The sequence below is a fragment of the Pristis pectinata genome, chromosome 12 (assembly GCF_009764475.1).
Source record: "Pristis pectinata isolate sPriPec2 chromosome 12, sPriPec2.1.pri, whole genome shotgun sequence".
Taxonomy (NCBI): Eukaryota; Metazoa; Chordata; class Chondrichthyes; order Rhinopristiformes; family Pristidae; genus Pristis; species Pristis pectinata.
Window position 1 is genome coordinate 3819215 of NC_067416.1, and position 17145 is coordinate 3836359.

The 17145-nt window shown below is 45.6% G+C and overlaps 1 protein-coding gene across 2 annotated transcripts in view; it reads left to right on the top strand.

Moving 5' to 3' along the window:
• Window positions 1–17145, top strand: part of zgc:171482 (zinc finger protein) — a 252768-nt gene that overhangs the window by 80209 nt on the left and 155414 nt on the right. For both annotated transcript variants that reach the window (XR_007957285.1, XM_052027478.1), the window contains exon 4: window positions 9998–10157. Coding sequence is in view for 1 of the 2 variants with exons in the window: in XM_052027478.1 (XP_051883438.1) it covers window positions 9998–10157 (160 nt within the window). In the remaining variant the exon portion in view is untranslated. The remainder of the gene's footprint in view (window positions 1–9997; window positions 10158–17145) is intronic.

Here is a 17145-nt window from a genome sequence, read left to right on the forward strand (position 1 = left end):
AGATCCACTGCCCACTGCACCAGGTATCAGAGCAGTGCAGAGACAACATTGTTGGGGAGGACATCAAACGCAGTCATCATTTTTAGGCTGATTTATAGCAAAGTTCACCGTATATATGTCTTCTTATACACTTCTGTATTTATGTGTGCATGAGCGGATGTCAGTGAGACGGTCTCTGTGAGTATGTATTTGTGGTGTGTGCGTACATATATGCATGTGTGTACTTGTGTCCGTATTTGTGTGTTTATGAACTTGTACATGTGTTCATGTATGTATATTTGCATGTATGTGTGTGCATGTGCTTGTCTGTGTGCGTGTGTGTGAGTGGATGGGTGAGTGTGTGTGTGGTGTGTGTGTGTGTGTGTGTGTGTGTGTGTGTGGAACCTGACCATCACATCTATGTCCGCAGTCAAAGTCGAGTTTATTGTCAGATGTACAAGTCCAGGTGTGCACGGGTGCAATGAAAAACTTACTTGCAGCAGCATCACAGGCCCATAGCATCAGATAAGCAGCATCCACAAGAAAAACATAAACTTAACGTAAATTATACATAATTTTTACAAGAAAGAATGCAATTAAAACAAAACAAAAAGCCCATTGTTGTGCAAAGTGGTCATTGTGTTGTTATACTGAGGTAGTGATTAGGGTTGTGCAGGTTGGTTCAAGAACCGAATGGTTGAAGGGAAGTAGCTGTTCCTGAACCTGGTGGTGTGGGACTTCAGGCTTCTGTACCTCCTGCCCGACGGTAGCTGCGAGAAGATGGCATGGCCCAGATGGTGGGACCTTTGATGATGGATGTTGCCTATTGGACCTAAGGAATCAAAAACACAATCTCTAAATTTGCCAAGTTGGGGTGAGGGATAAGAGTGAAGCCAACTAGAGGACATCGGTTTAAGATGAGAGGGGGAAAGATTTAAAGGAGATCTGAGTGGTAAGTTTTCCCACACAGAGGGTGGTGGGTATCTGGAACAAGCTGCCAGAGGAAGTGGTGGAGGCAGGTACAACATTTAAAAGACATTTAGACAGGTACCTAGATAGGAAGGTTTAGAGGGACATGAGCCAAACGCAGGCAAATGGGACTAACTCAAGTGGGCACCTTGGGCAGCATGGATGATTTGGGCCAAAGGGCCTGTTTCCATGCCGTATAAGTCTATGAATAAACATTACAAAGACTTACAGAAGGACATTCATAACCTCGCAGAAAGGACAAGTAGTTGGCAAATGAAATTCAATGCAAATCAATGCAAAGTGGTGCATGGGGGGGGGAGGCATTTAGAGAGGACCCTCTGCCTTTGGTTTGCATTGTCTTGTCGGAGAAGATAAATAAAGACCGAAGACGATAGGAGCAGGAGTAGGCTACTTGGCACCTCAAACCTGCCCTGCCATTCCATACGATCATGGCTGATCTCTTCTGTGTCATTTCTCTCCCCATCCCAGATCTGTCTAGAAATGTATCTCCTTCCCTTTTTGAATATCCCCAAATCTGATAGTAGGTTTTATCTGGTGGATCTACAGTCCCAGATTTCCAATTATTTCAAACGTTGCTTATCAGAATTCAAATGCACAGCTGCTGAGTTGAGAGAACACAACCGTGGAGATGGCATTTTGGAATACCCTGGAGGTAGTGAAGCCTCTCGCCACACTTGACGGGCGCCAGTCAAACTGCTGAGAAACATGGCCGCAACACTTGGTAAAATTAAAAATTGATAAATTGGTAAACAGGTAAATTGGTTTATTATTGTCACATGTACAGGGGTACAGTGAAAAACTTTGTTTTGCATGCCATCCAGACAGATCATTTCAAAACATAAATACATCGAGGTAGTACAAGGGAAAAGCAATAACAGAATGCAGAATAAAGTGTTACAGTTACAGAGAAAGTGCAGTGCAGGCAGACAATAAGGTGCAAGGTCATGACGAGGGGGATTGTGACGTCAAGAGTCCACCATATTGTACTAGGGGACTCTTCAATAGTCTTATAACAGCAGGATAGAAGCTGTTCTTGTGCCTGGTAATATGTACTTTCAGGCTTTTGTATCTTCTGCCCAGTGGGAGGAGGGAGAAGAGAGAATGTCCAGGTGAGGCTGCATTTGGAATATTGTGTTCTGTTTTGGTCACCCTGCTATAGGAAAGATGCCATTAAGAGTGAAGAAGAGATTTACAAGGATGTTGCCGAGACTCGAGGAAGTGAGATATGGAGAGAGGTTGAGCAGGCTGGGAGTGTGGGAGAATAAGAGGTGATCTTTTAGAGGTGTATAAAATCATGAGGGACATAGATACACAGTCTTTGTCCCAGGGTTCGGGAATCGAGAACTAGGTTTAAGGTGAGAGGGGAGAGATTTAATAGGAACCTGAGGGGCAATTTTTTCACCCAGAAGGCAGTCAGGATATGGAACGAGCTGCCAGAGGAAGTGGTTGAGGCAGGTACATTAAAAACTTTTGAAAGTAACTTGGAGAGGTACATAGATAGGAAAGGTTTACCAATTTACCAATTTTTAATGTGGGCAAATGGGACTGGCTTAGCAGGGAATCTTGTTCGGTATGAACCAGATGGGCCAAAGGGCCTGTTTCCGTGCTGTATGACTCTATGACTCTTTGACAAGAGAATGTATCTCGCTCACTCACGTGGACACTGACAAGGTCAGCATTCAACAGCTGGCCTTGAACGGAGGCCATTTCAGAGGGCACTACAGAGTCAACTATGCTTGTCAGTGGACTCTCACGTAGGCAGGTTTCCTTCCCTAAAGAACATTAGCTGTGTCTATACGTCAGTCCACAAGATTCACAGCCAGCTGTGATGTTTTTGTTTTACTGTTTAACTGAATTGTCTGGCAGCAATGTTAGGGATTGAACTCCAATCTTCAGATCATCAGCTGGGTTACTAACTTAGAATCATAGAGTCATACGTCATGGAAACAGGCCCTTCGGCCAACCTGTCCGTGCCGACCAAGATTCCCATCTAAGCTAGTCCCATTTTCCTGCATTTGGCCCATATCCCTCCAAACCTTTCCTATCCATGTACCTGTCCAAGAGTTTTTTAAGTCTTTTAAATGTTGTTAATTCCAAGAGTCTTTTAAATGTTGTTAGTTTAATCACAGCTAAATCTCTGGAGTCATAGAGAGAAACAGCACAGAAATAGGCCCTTCAGCCCATCGAGTTTGACCATCAACCACTGGTTTACACTAATCCTACACTAATCCCATTTTATTCTCCGCACATTCCCATCAACTCCCCCTGATTTCTACCACCCACCTACACACTTGGTCATTTTTGGTGGCCAATCTTTGGGATGACGGAGGAAACCAGGGCACCCGAGGAAAGTCACAGGGAGAACGTGCAAACTCCACACAGACAACGCCTGAGGTCAGGATTGAACCTGGGTCTCTGGCGCTGTGAGGCAGTGTCTCTACCATGGCACAGTGTTCTGTGGGTACAGATCAGCTGTGATCTAGTTCAGGGGAAGAACAGACTCAAGGGGTTGAATGGCCTCCATTTCCAAAATTCCATTCTGTGGTTGGATGAAAACTCAGGGGGTGAAACAGGAGACTCGAGGCACTCAAAAACAGCATCTTGGAATCAAAGATAAGCTATTAAGTAAATTTGCATCAACGTGTGCATGGGCTGTGAGATTTGAATGTCTGTGCATCTTTGCTCCATCTGCTGTGACAACTCCACAAACCATTTCCCTCGGAGCTGTATTTACTCAGAGGTTGGTGAGGATTTTCTTTCATGCTAATCATCTCTCCAGCTGTCAAACAAAGACCTTTATGTTTGGACAAAAGCTGCAGAGTGTAAATGCCCGTCGGGGCAACTGTGACCGCACCCATTACTGACAAGAGTTTGTACCCTGCGTCCACAGCTCTGTGCTGGTAGTGCGCTGGGTTTCAAGGCTCTTGTGTTGGGACCAGTGATCTGAAGGACTGATGGAAGGAAATATTCAATCCCTCTGTCAGACTTACGCTGTTGAAGAGATTACCCGAAGGGGGAGAGGAATAACAAATGGTTTATTGGGAAATGACAATTGCAATTCAGTAAGTGAAATTATCAGTGTGAATATATGGAGCTGCAATACTTGTTCTATGCAATTATTATCTCCCTCCTCTCTCTAGTCGCTCTTTTTTCTCTCCCTCTCTCTGTCCTTCCTCTATACCCCCTCTCCCCTCTTTCTCTCTCTTTCCATTTCTCTCTCTCGCACTCTGCTCTCCCTCCTCCTCACCCCTCCCTTCGCTGACTCTCTGTCCCTCCCACCCCTTTCGCACTTCCCCCCTCTCTCTTTCCTCTCCCTCTCTCTTGCATTCCCTCTTGCCTCTTTCCCTCTCTCTCTCTCACCCTCCCTCTCCGTCTCTCTCTCTCTCTCTCTCTCTCTCTCTCTCTCTCTCTCTCTCTCTCTCTCTCTCTCTCTCTCTCTCTCTCTCTCTCTCTCTCTCTCTCTCTCTCTACCCCTGTACCAAAAAGAAACTGAAGCCATTTTCACCCTCTGCACTGTAAATAAACTAACCAGCTTGGCTTGTCCCTTCTCTCCTTTTAATGAGAATGTGTGGCACTGCCCTGGGGCACGCTTGCTCAGATGCACTGCCAATCATCGTAGCGTTGTATACTTGGAGCAAAAGGCCGTACAGCCAGTCTCTGCGATGTACGGTGTGAGTTCTCTGCCTCAGTGGATTGTTTTACTTCTCATTTCGCAAGTGAATGTAAACGGTCCCGTGTCCTGGCACCAGTGATACTTACTGTCCCCCGAACTGCTCATAGGTTGAGTGTGCGTTCCATGAACAAGCCCCATGAGCAAAGCCCACAGTTGGCGATCAGCTGCAGTAACTCTTCTTACTGAGTTATTTAAAAACAGGAGCAACACAGAAGAAGCTGGAGGAACACAGCAGGTCAGGAGGGCAATGGACAGTCGATGTTTCAGGTTGAGACTCTTCATCTGGACTCTCCAGATCAAGGGTCCAGATTCCAGTCCAGATGAAGGGTCTGGACTAGAAACGTTGACTGCCCATTTCCCTCCACAGAGGCTGCCTGACCCGCTGAGTTCCTCCAGCACATGGTGTGTTGCTCCAGATTCCAGCATCTGTAGTCTCTCGTGTCTCCAGTTAGGCTCAGGATAAGACCATTCATCCTCCTGACCTCCTTCATCATTCAAGCTGGTTAAAGCTGCGCTGTGGTTTATTCCACCAACTTCTGTCTTGTACTATCCTCAGCTCACAGTAATGCATCAGCTCCTGACTTAGGAATAGGATGAGGAGCCAGGCCATTCAGCCCCTCGAGCCTGCTCTGCCATTCACCAGTAATCGTCCGCCTCATATTCTTGCACTAATCCCTCTATTCTCTTAATATCCAAAGATCTATTCATCTCTCTATGGAAGATCCTCAGTGACTTTGATCACTTTGCACTAAAATGGACTTTGTTTTTTTTTAATTATGTTCTTTTCTGTAAAAATTGTGCATGTTTAATTTATGTTTTTCTTGTGAATTCTGCTTATCTGATGCTATGTGCCTGTGATAAGACAGGATAAGATATCTTTATTAGTCACATGTACATCGAAACACACAGTGAAATGCATCTTTTGCATCGAGTGCTCTGGGGAGCAGCCCACAAATGTCGCCACGCTTCTGGTGCCAACATAGCACGCCCACAACTTCCTAACCCGTACGTCTTTGGAATGTGGGAGGAAACCGGAGCACCCGGAGGAAACCCACGCTGACAAGGGGAGAACGTACAAACTCCTTACAGACAGCAGCCGGAATTGAACCCAGGTCGCTGGCACAGTAATAGCGTTATGCTAACCGCTACACTACCGTGCTTGCTGTGATGCTGTTGCAAGCAAGTTTTTCATTGCATCTGTGCAGACGTGTACTTGTGCACATGACAGTAAACTCAACTTGACTTTGACTTGAGTGAGCCTTTTGAGTGTAGAGTTTCAAAGATACACCACCAATATTTTTTGCACATCTCAGTCCCAAGCAGCTGACCCCACTTGCTCCTGGTCCTAGACAGCCCAGCCTATGGAAACATCAACCCTACATCCACCCTGTCAATCTCTTAAGAATGTTGCATGTTTCAATGAGATCTCATCTCATTCTTCTAAAGTCAAGAGAGTGCAGCCCCACTCTTCCTCATAAGACAAGCCCACTGTTGTGGGAAACGATCGGTGAATGTTCGCCAGAACCATTACACCAGGGAATCTTACAGTGGTTAGTCTTACAGCCAGCAGAAATGCTTCCACACAACTCCAGCGACCCAGGTACATTGGTAAATTGGTTTATTATTGTCACATGTACCGAGGCACAGTGAAAAACTTTGTTTTGCCTGCCATCCGTACAGGCTTTTGTATCTTCCACCCAATGGGAGGTGAAAGAAGAGAGAATGTCCGGGGTGGGAGGGGTCTTTGATTATGTTGGCTGCTTTACTGAGGCAGCGAGAAGTGTAGACAGTCTATGGAGGGGAGGCTGGTTTCTGTGATGTGCTGGATTGTGTCCACAACTCTCTGCAGTTTCTTGCGGTCACAGGCAGAGCAGTTGCCGTACCAAGCCCTGATGCATCCAGATAGGATGCTTTCTACAGTGCATCGGTAAAAATTGGTGAGGGTTAACGGGGACATACCAAACTTCTTTAGCCTCCTGGGGAAGTAGAGGTGCTGGTGAGCTTTCTTGGCCGTGGTGTCAACATGGTTGGACCAGGACAGGCTATTGGTGATATTCACTCCTGGGAACTTGAAGCTCTCAACCCTCTCGACCTCAGCACTGTTGATGTAGCCAGGTGCATGTACACCACCCCCCCTTCCTGAAGTCAATGACCAGCTCTTTTGTTTTACTGACATTGAGGGAAAGGTTGTTGTCATGACACCATGTTACTAAGCTCTCTATCTCCTTCCTGTACTCCGACTCATCGTTCTTTAAGATACGGCCCACTATAGTGGAGCAGACTCGATGAAATTCAGGGCTGCCGTGGCCTCGTGCATAAGAATATACGAAGTAGAAGCAGGATTAAACCATTCAACCCCTCTGTTATTCAATAAAATCTTTTCCCAGCACTTGTCGGTGCCCCTCGATTCCCTCACTGTGGAGTTAGGAGGGAGATCCCTTTGGAAATTTCCAGCTGGCAGTGATGTAATGTTTCTCTTGATTCATTATAGAGATGCTCAGGTATAAAATACCACCAGTGCTCATGGGGATCAGTGTCAACCTGCCAACACTCAGGAAAACAACCCGTGTGCAAGATTGCTAGCATGTTGTACTCAAGCTCTGCTTACGAATTGATGGATTAGCTGGGCTGTGCTGCTGTTATAACACAAAGCCATGTCTTTCAACCAAATGTGGGTAAGTTAATAAAAAGTACCAGAACTCAAGAGCAAAAGGAAACAGGAGGAGGCCACTCGGCCCCTCAAGCCTGTCCTGATCGTGGATGGTTTTACCCAGACCTCACCTCTTCTGTACCAGTTCCCCTTCATCCTCCATTTCCCACCGCAGGCAGTCCCCAGATTACAAGAGGACTCCATTCCTGAGAACTGTCTGAAACCCGAACTGTCCGTAAGTGGGAAATGAACAGAAATCGTGTATGGGAGAGGGTCACAGAGACAGCGGTGACAGGAGACCAAGCAGGCGCGGGAAGAGTGGCCCCCGAGTGTTGCGATTTGGAGGGGAGGCGGGAGAAGGGACGGGGAAATGCCCCGTTCCCAGAAAGTACCTGCAGCCTTGCAGCAGCTGACAATTCCCTCCCCATCCATCCTACCGGTCTCCCTCACGCTCATTCATACAGCACGGGGTGTCCATAAATCGGGTGTTCATAACCTGGGAGGACCTGTGTTCAGGTCCTATGTTCCCTTCTTTAAATACCTCCAGTGATCAGCCCTCACATCTCTATGGCATCGAGAATTCAACCTGCAGCACATTGACATCTTTTAGACCAGCTGCTCCCTCAAGGCTGTTACAGATGCGCTATAGAGAGTACCCTGATGGGTTGCATCCCAGCCTGGTACGGCAACTGCTCTGCTCTGGACCGATGGAACCGGCAGAGAGCGGTAAACACTGCCCAATCCATCACAGGCTTGTCACCTCCTTCCATCCAGTCCGTCTTCACAACTGTGTTGCTTCAGATAGGCTGACGGTATCGTGAAGGATGCCATTCCCTTTTCTCTCTTCTACCTCCTGGGAGAAGATACAGGAGCTCGAAAGCCCGGACGTCCAGACTCAGGAACAACTTCTTCCCCACTGCTGTCAGACCCCTGAATCAGTCCCCTCTATCACACCCCCTTCCTGGTGGGGCTGCCACGTTCTCAGACTCTTTACCTCTCTCAGTTATTCCGTTATTGTCACTTCAGCATTTCTTTTTGCACTACTTCAGATTGCACTGCAATCTTTGCACCATTCTGTTGTTTTACACTCGTCACTGTACCTATTGTTGTATTCATTATTGCCATGTACACTGTTTACTCTGTGAGCTTCACACGAGCAAGGACTTTCACTGCAACCTGGTGTAGATGACAATTAACTAGTCTGAATATGAAACTGTTACATTATTGTTTTTAAATTAATTTTTTGTTATCTGTGGCAAAGCCATCAATTATTGCCCGTACCTAATTCCCTTTGGGAATTCAGTGAGGAACTCTATTTTTAATTACACTAGTTGGTAGTGTTGAACCTCAACACTCACTGGGACACTATTTATTCTATGTAATAGGAATACAAAATTCCACAGATGCTGGAAATCTGAAATAAATACTGGGAATATGCAGCAGATCAGGTAGCATCTGTGGTGAGGGAAACAGTAATAATCTTTCAGGTTGGTGAAACCATCCTGATGAAAGGTCATCGACCTGAAATATTACCTGTTTCTCATTCCAGGGAAGCTGCCTAACTTGTCAAGGATCTGAATTGTTGGGTTGTATGTAAGTGCGCTACTTTGTACTTGTTCCATTTCACCCACTAATACACTACTGGTACAGCATCTGCTCTGCCCAAGACTGCAAGAAATTGCAGAGAGTTGTGGACATAGCTCAGTCCATCATGGAAACCAGCCTTCCCTCCATGGACTCGGGAAAGCAGCCAACATAATCAAGGACCCCTCCCACCCCGGACATTCTCTCTTCTCCCCCCTCCCATCAGGCAGAAGATACAAAAGCCTGAGAACACATACCACCAGGCTCAAGGACAGCTTCTATCCCGATGTGAAAAAGTCTCCTGAACACATCCCTTGTACGATAAAGATGAGCTCTTAACTTTAACTCGTAATGGTCCTTGCACTTTATTTGTCTGCCTGCAGTGCACTTGCTCTGTAACCGTAACACTTCATTCTGTTTTGCTTTCCTTTTGTACTACCTCAATGTACTTATAAGCTATCTTTATTAGTCACATGTAAATCAAAACACACAGTGAAATACATCTTTTGCGTAGAGTGTTCTGGGGGCAGCCCGCAAGTGTCGCCACGCTTCCGGCGCCAACATAGCACGCCCACAACTTCTTAACCTGTACGTCTTTGGAATGTGGGAGGGAATCGGAGCACCCGGAGGAAACCCACGCAGACACGGGGAGAACGTACAGACTCCTTACAGACATGTATGGCATGCAAAACAAAGTTTTTCTCTGTATCTCGGTAAATGTGACAATAATAAACCAATTACCAATTACTGGGTACAGGTTGTATCATTAAGTCAACATGTGTCCTGAAACTAGAGGAACAACACGTTGTTGACCACAGGCCTGGGTCAAAGGACAGACAGCATTCTGGGAAACAATAGGACATGACAGGGGCCAATTATGTACACTCAGATAGGTCAGGTGAGGCCATTTACCTCACTGCTATTGGTGGAATCTTGCTATGTGTAAATTAACTATTCTTTCCTGCATTAAGTGGTGCAAAGTATTTTGGAAACGCCAAAGGCTGTAAGGGTTTGAAGCTTGCTGGACAGTTTATGGATCTGGTAGCTGACAGATGTGCAGTTAGTGAAGAGTTGGTCTGATAATCCCCCTCTCTCCCTCTCTCTCTCTTTCTCCCTCCCAGGACAGTGATGACAGAGAAGTTGATAGGAACAAGTGCTGTACCCTCTGTAACATGTTCTTCACTTCAGCTATTGTAGCACAGTCACACTACCAGGGCAAAACACACGCCAAGAGAATGAAGCTGGTGCTAGGAGAGCCTCTGGTACCCCCCAGGACAACAGGTAAGCCTCCTTGGCAGATTTCACACCGCCATTGGCTTTTCAAAGACATTGTGGGATAGTTTGCAACAACTGATCTAACTAAGGGTGCTCTTACGGACTGGTCTTTCGAGTTAGTCTAAGGGTTCTCCTGGAAGAGCTGGCTTTATTAACCCACCAGGGGTCCTGCAATCTCAGAGTCTAAAACTAAAGGACTTCGGTTTGAGGGGAAAGATTTAAAACTTAAATCTGCTTTAAATTTCTCCCCTTTCACCTTAAACCTGTGCCCTCTAGTTCTAGACTCTCCTTCCCTGAGTAAAAGATTCTGACTATCCATCCAGAAGGCGTACGACACGCTTGCCTTCATCGGTCGGGGCATTGAGTATAAGAGTCAGGAAGTTGTGATGCAGCTGTATGAAACTTTGGTTGGGCCGCACTTGGAGTATTGCATGCAGTTCTGGTCACCCCATTACAGGAAGGATGTGGAGGCTTTGGAGAGGGTGCAGGGGAGGTTCACCAGGATGCTGCCTGGATTAGAGGGTATGAGCTATAAGAAGAGGTTGGACAAACTTGAGTTGTTTTCTCTGGAGCAGTGGAGGCTGAGGGGAGACTTGATGGAAGTTTATAAAATTATGAGAGGCATAGATAGGGTAGACAGTCAGAACCTTCACCCCAGGGTAGAAATGTCAAGTACTAGAGGACATGCATTTAAGGTGAGGGGGGGTGAAGTTTAAAGGAGATGTGCGGGGCAAGTTTTCACAGAAGTGCCTGGAACAGGCTGCCAGGGGTGGTGGTGGAGGCAGATACCTTAGAGGCGTTCAAGAGGCCATTAGACAGACACATGAATATGCGGGGTTTGGAGGGATACGGATCATGTGCAGGCAGAAGGGATTTAGTTTAATTTGGCGTCATGTTTGACACAGACATTGTGGGCTGAAGGGCTGTACTGTTCTATGGTCCATGTTCTGTCCTACCTATACCCCTCATAGCTTTATAAGATAGGATTTCTTTATTAGTCACATGTACATCGAAACACACAGTGAAATGCATCTTTTTGCGTAGAGTGTTCTGGGGGCAGCCGGCAAGTGTCGCCACGCTTCTGATGCCAACATAGCATGCCTACAACTTCCTAACCCGTATGTTTTTGGAATGTGGGAGGAAACCGAAGCACCCGGAGGAAACCCACGCAGACACGGGGAGAACGTACAAACTCCTTACAGACAGCGGCCGGAATTGAACCCGAGTCGCTGGTGCTGTAATAGCGTTACGCTAACCTATAAACCTCTATAAGGTCATTCCTCAGCCTCCAGCATTCCAGTGAGAACAAACTCTGCCTGTCTAGTCCCTCCTTACAACTACCGCCCTCCATTCCTAAGACAGGAAATATAGTTTATAGGCACAGCCATCTAATTGCAAGCACTCTGCTTCAGTGCACAGCGGGTTCATTTGTTCGAGGACCACTTTAAATTAGAAATACATCATTCCTAATAATCAAAGTGATGGGTGGGCCATCCTGTGGGAAATCAGAACTGAATCTGCTGCTGCGGCCACCCAGCTGATCATTAACCACATGTTAATTACTATGTTCTGAAATTATATTACACGTCTCTGATTAAATGCTTCACAAGCATTTGTTGCTGCAATTTTTGAATTCCTAAAGCACTCTCTTTCTCACTGATTTATGTTGGCCTGGAATGTAGAACATAGAACATGCAAGAACACAGCTCAGGAACAGGCCCTTCAGCCCACCACGTCTGTACTGAACACAATGCCAAATTAAACTAATCCCTTCTGCCAGCATAGGATCCATATCCCTCCACATCCCTGCATATTCATGTGTCTATCTAAAAAGCCTCTTAAACACCTCTATCGTATCTGCCTCCACCACCACCCCTGGCAGCACATTCCAGGCATCCACCACTCTCTATGTAAAAGAATTTGCCCCGCACATCTCCTTTAAACTTTCCCCTTCCCACCTTAAAGCTATGCCCTCTAGTATTTGAAGTTTGCTGACTCTTTGCCTGGAGGGATTTGGTTCCACAGTCAGATGTTCCCTGGGCAATGTCTCAGTCTGAACCAAACTATTCGCAAACTTCAATGTGAGGTCATACACTTCAGAATGAGAGAATGGATAGTCAAAATCTCTTCCCCGTGGTAGGGGTTTCAGAAACAAGCGGGTATAGGTTTAAGGTTAACAGAAGGAGGGGATCAGAGGGGTGAATGTTTTGTACGGAGAGTTGGAACTCGCTGCCAGAGGATGTGGTGGAGTCAGATGCAGTCACTATGTTTAAAGGACATTTAGACAGATACTTAAGTAGACAAGGCATAAAAGGATACGGTCCTGATGTGGGCAAGTGGGATTAGTGTAGGTGTGTAAAAAGGTCGGTGTGGATGTGTGGGGTGGTTGGCACAGACCACGTGGGCCGAATGGCCTGTTCCTGAGCTGTACTGTTCTACGTTAAGTTTCGGGCAGGCATTGGTGTTTGCCTCACGATGCATCCCTGTGGATCAGTGTCCTCTGTTAAATGAACCTCGACAAGGTTGATCTTGTATCCCAAGTGCTTCCTGCCCTTGACCTTCTTGGTGAGAGGTTGAATTGTTGCTTCTCCCTCTGCAGATGCAGCCTGACCTGCTGAGCATTTCCAGCATTTCCTGTTTTTTTCTCTCTCAGATTTCCAGCATCTGCTGTATTTTTGCTTCTTGAGTTAATACACTGTCCTTTCCCTAATTTGTTCTGAGATCTTTTCTGTCACAAATAATAATTAACAACTAAACTGGCACCACATTCCCTGCTGTAAACCCCTCCACTACTGTCAACTCCTTCCCTTACTTTATATTTCTAATCCGGATGAATCTCTCCCCGCAGTACTATCACTACTCGATCAGTTTAGTGTTTTTTCTGGCTATAGATTAAATCTTAATAAGAGCGAACTTTTTCCAGTGAATATGGAAACCCCAATTTATAGCCAATTACCTTATAGATTGGTAACTGACTATTTTATGTATTTAGGTGTTAAAATTACCAAGAAACATAAGGACTTATTTAAAGCTAATCTATTGCCTTAATTGACCATGTTAAACAATTATTTACTAAATGGTCCCCACTGTCTCTATCATTGGTAGGCCGAATTAATGCGGTTAAGATGAATATTTTACCAAAATTTTTATACTTATTTCAAGCGATTCCAACTTTTCTCCCGAAATCTTTTTTTGACACCATTGATTCTAAAATTCTTTCATATATTTGGCAGAATAAAAACCCAAGGTTAAGTAAGAAATATTTACAAAAACTAAAAAAGGATGGTGGTTTGGCCTTGCCTAACTTTAGATTATATTATTGGGCAATTAATATCAGATATTTAATTTTTTGGATACAAGATTTTGATGTAATTCAATGCCCCAAATGGGTACACCTTGAGCACCAATCAGTTCTTGAATTTTCATTAGTTTCTATTTTAGGAGCTTCACTCCCTTTTGCACTTACCAAATTAAGTAAACATACGAATAACCCAATTGTTAACATACAATACGAATATGGTTTCAATTTTGTAAATTTTTTGGATTGAATAAATTTAATCTATCAAGTCCCATTCAATCTAATTTTTTCTTTCATCCATCCAGAGTTGACTCAGCTTTTTCCATATGGAAGAGGAAGGGAATCGTATGTTTTCGGGATCTATTTATTGATAACTGTTTTTCATCTTTTGAACAATTGTCTAATAAATATAATTTGCCTAGATCACACTTTTTTCGATATTTGCAGGTTAGAAATTTTTTAAAAACTACTATACCCTCTTTTCCGACACCTTACAAAATTGAAACTACGGAAAATATTTTAGGTCTTAATCTTATCAGAAGGGCTTGATAGCAATAATTTATGATTTAATTATGAAAACTCCTTCCTTCAGCTGCCTGGGTGCCAGTCCCTAACACCTTAGGACTTTAAACATGTAATTCCAAGCTCAAGTAACGGACTTCAAGACAAATTCATTTTCTGTACTTAATTCATGTGTGGTGTTGGTTGCTTATAGTCCATATCTGTCCCGGGGTAACAAGTTCAGGCTCACACAGTCTTTCCCATTATTGGGCACTTAATTCGGCAATTTCATTGGAACCGCAGACGAGGCTTTGCATGATTTCGCAAAAAGCAATGTCTAGAAATTAGGGCAAATAAAATTAAACACAAGAAATGGGGAGAGTGTTTGTTATTTTGATATTGGTTGTATTTGCTGTTTGGATTTTTCACTCTGGCCAGTCCACCAGCCCTTGAGTGCATCAGCCCCTCTCGTTTTGGAGACCAGTACGGACCTGCATCTCCCTCTGTCCACACTCCTGCACTTGGGAAGCACATTCCTGCAGATAGAAACATAGAAAACCCACAGCACAATTCAGGCCCTTTGGCCCACAAAGCTGTGCCGAACATGTCCCTACCCTAGAAATTACTAGGCTTACCCATAGCCCTCTATTTTCCTCAGCTCCGTGTACCTACCCAAACGTCTCTTAAAAGACCCTATCGTATCAGCCTCCACCACCGTTGCCGGCAGCCCATTCCACGCACTCACCACTCTCTGAGCAAAAAACTTACCCCTGACATCTCCTCTGTACCTACTCCCCAGCACCTTAAACCTGTGTCCTCTTGTGGCCACCATTTCAGCCCTGGGAGAAAGCCTCTGACTATCTACCCGATCAATACCTCTCATCATCTTATACACCTCTATCAGGTCCCCCCTCATCCTCTGTCGCTCCAAGGAGAAAAGGCCGAGTTCCCTCAACCTGCTTTCATAAGGCATGCTCCGCATTCCAGGCAGCATCCTTGTAAATCTCCTCTGCACCCTTTCTATGGCTTCCACATCCTTCCTGTAGTGAGGCGACCAGAACTGAGCACAGTACTCCAAGTGGGGTCTGACCAGGGTCTTATATAGCTGCAACATTACCTCTCGGCTTCTAAATTCAATTCCACGATTGATGAAGATCTCCTTCCTTTGACTTGTCCCGGGTGTAAGGGCACAAGAAACAGAAGCAGGTGTAGGTCATTCTGCAGTTGGGTAATATCATTGTTGCACCTTGAAACCTCAGTGTCACTCTCCTACACTAATCCCAAATCCCTTGATTCCCTTAATACCCAAAGATCTCTGTCCTGAATATCCTCAGTGACTGAGCCTCCACAGCCCTCCAGAGTGGAGAATTCCAGAGATTGACCACCCCTGAATGAAGAAGTTTCTCCTTATCTCAGTCCTGAATGGCACACCCCTTATTTCAAGATTGTGAACCCTGGTTCCAGATGCCTCAGAGAGGGGCAAGATCATCCTTGAGTCTACCCTGTCAAGGACTGTAAGTATTTTGTATGTTTCATTGAGACCCTCTCTGATTCTTCTAAGCAAAGTACAGTGTGTTTATTCGCTCTTCATAAGACAATTGTGGGAAGAGATGCTCAGTTAGTAAGGCTGCAGACTCACAGTGACCCGGGTCCGATCCTGACCTCGGGCGCTGTCAGTGTGGAGTTTGCACATTCTCCCTGTGACCGCATGGGTTTCCCCCAGGTGCTCCAGTTCCCTCCCGCATCCCAAAGACGTGTAGGTTGGTGGGTTAGTTGGCCACTGTAAATTACCCCCAAGCATGTGGATGAGGGGTGGAATCTGTGGGGAGTTGATCAGAATGTGGGGAGAATAAAGTGGGATCAGTGTAAATGGGTGGTTGATGGTCAGTACAGACTCAGTGGGCTGAAGGGCCTGTTTCCGTGCTGTATGACTCTGTGACTCTCTTCCCTCTTGTAAGAGTCTCTGTCTTTGGCTGGGAGATCAGAACAGTGCACAGTATTCCAGATGTGGTCTCACCAGGACTCTGTGTTACTGGGGCATCTCTTGTACTCAAATCCTCTTGCAGTAAAGGCTGACGTACCATTTTCCTTCCTAATTGCTAAATATATTCTGTCTGTTACTAGACCATAAGACCATAAGATATAGGAGCAGAATTAGGCCATTCGGCCCATTGAGTCTGCTCCGCCATTCGATCATGATTAATTTTTTTTTCCAAACCCCATTCTCCCCCCTTCTCCCCATGACCCTAAACACCTTACCAATCAAGAACCTATCAATCTCTGCCTTAAATACACCCAATGGCTTGGCCTCCACAGCTGTCTGTGGCAACGAATCCCACAGACTCACCACCATCTGGCTAAAGAAATTCCTCCTCATCTCCGTCCTAAAAGGACGTCCCTTTATTCTGAGGCTGTGCCCTCGGATCCTAGACATTCCCACTGATGGAAACATTCTCTCAACGTCTGCTCTATCCAGGCCTTTTAGTATACGGTAGGTTTCAATGAGATCCCCCTGAACTCCATCGAGTACAGGCCCAGAGACATCAAATGCTTCTCATATGTTAAGCCTTTCATTCCTGGGTTCGTTCTTGTGAACCTCCTCTGGACCGTCTCCAGCGCCAGCACATCCTTCCTTAGATACGGGGCCCAAAAAAACCACTTCCAATGTTGTCTGACCAATGCCTTATAAAGCCTCAGCATTACATCCTTGCTTTCATATTCTAGTCCTCTCGAAATGAATGCTAACATTGCATTTGCCTTCCTTACTACTGACTCAACCTGCAAGTTAACCTTAAGGGAATCCTGAAGTAGGACTCCCAAGTCCCCTTGCATTTACTATTGGAATGCTGGAAAATCCTCTGGTAACCGAGAGGTGGTGATGTCAGAGAGCAGCGATCACATTCCGTGGACCCTCCCAGGTCTATTGCAATTGAGATTTGGAACTGAAACTAACCACGGCTGAGGAGCGAACCAGTCATTCCTAGTTGAACAGGATTCCTATGTGCAGTGATGCCAGGAAGCTTGAGAGGCCTCCTGATCGTGGAGTGTTACCTTCAGAACTTCAGCGAAGGGCACAGAAATTCAGCTGGGAAGGCAGCACAGAACGTTGAATATCCATTGGACGCCACGCCTCCCATTCACCCCAGCGATGAGTGGTCAGCACAGTGTGATCCCACACATCAGGTGATGCAGGTC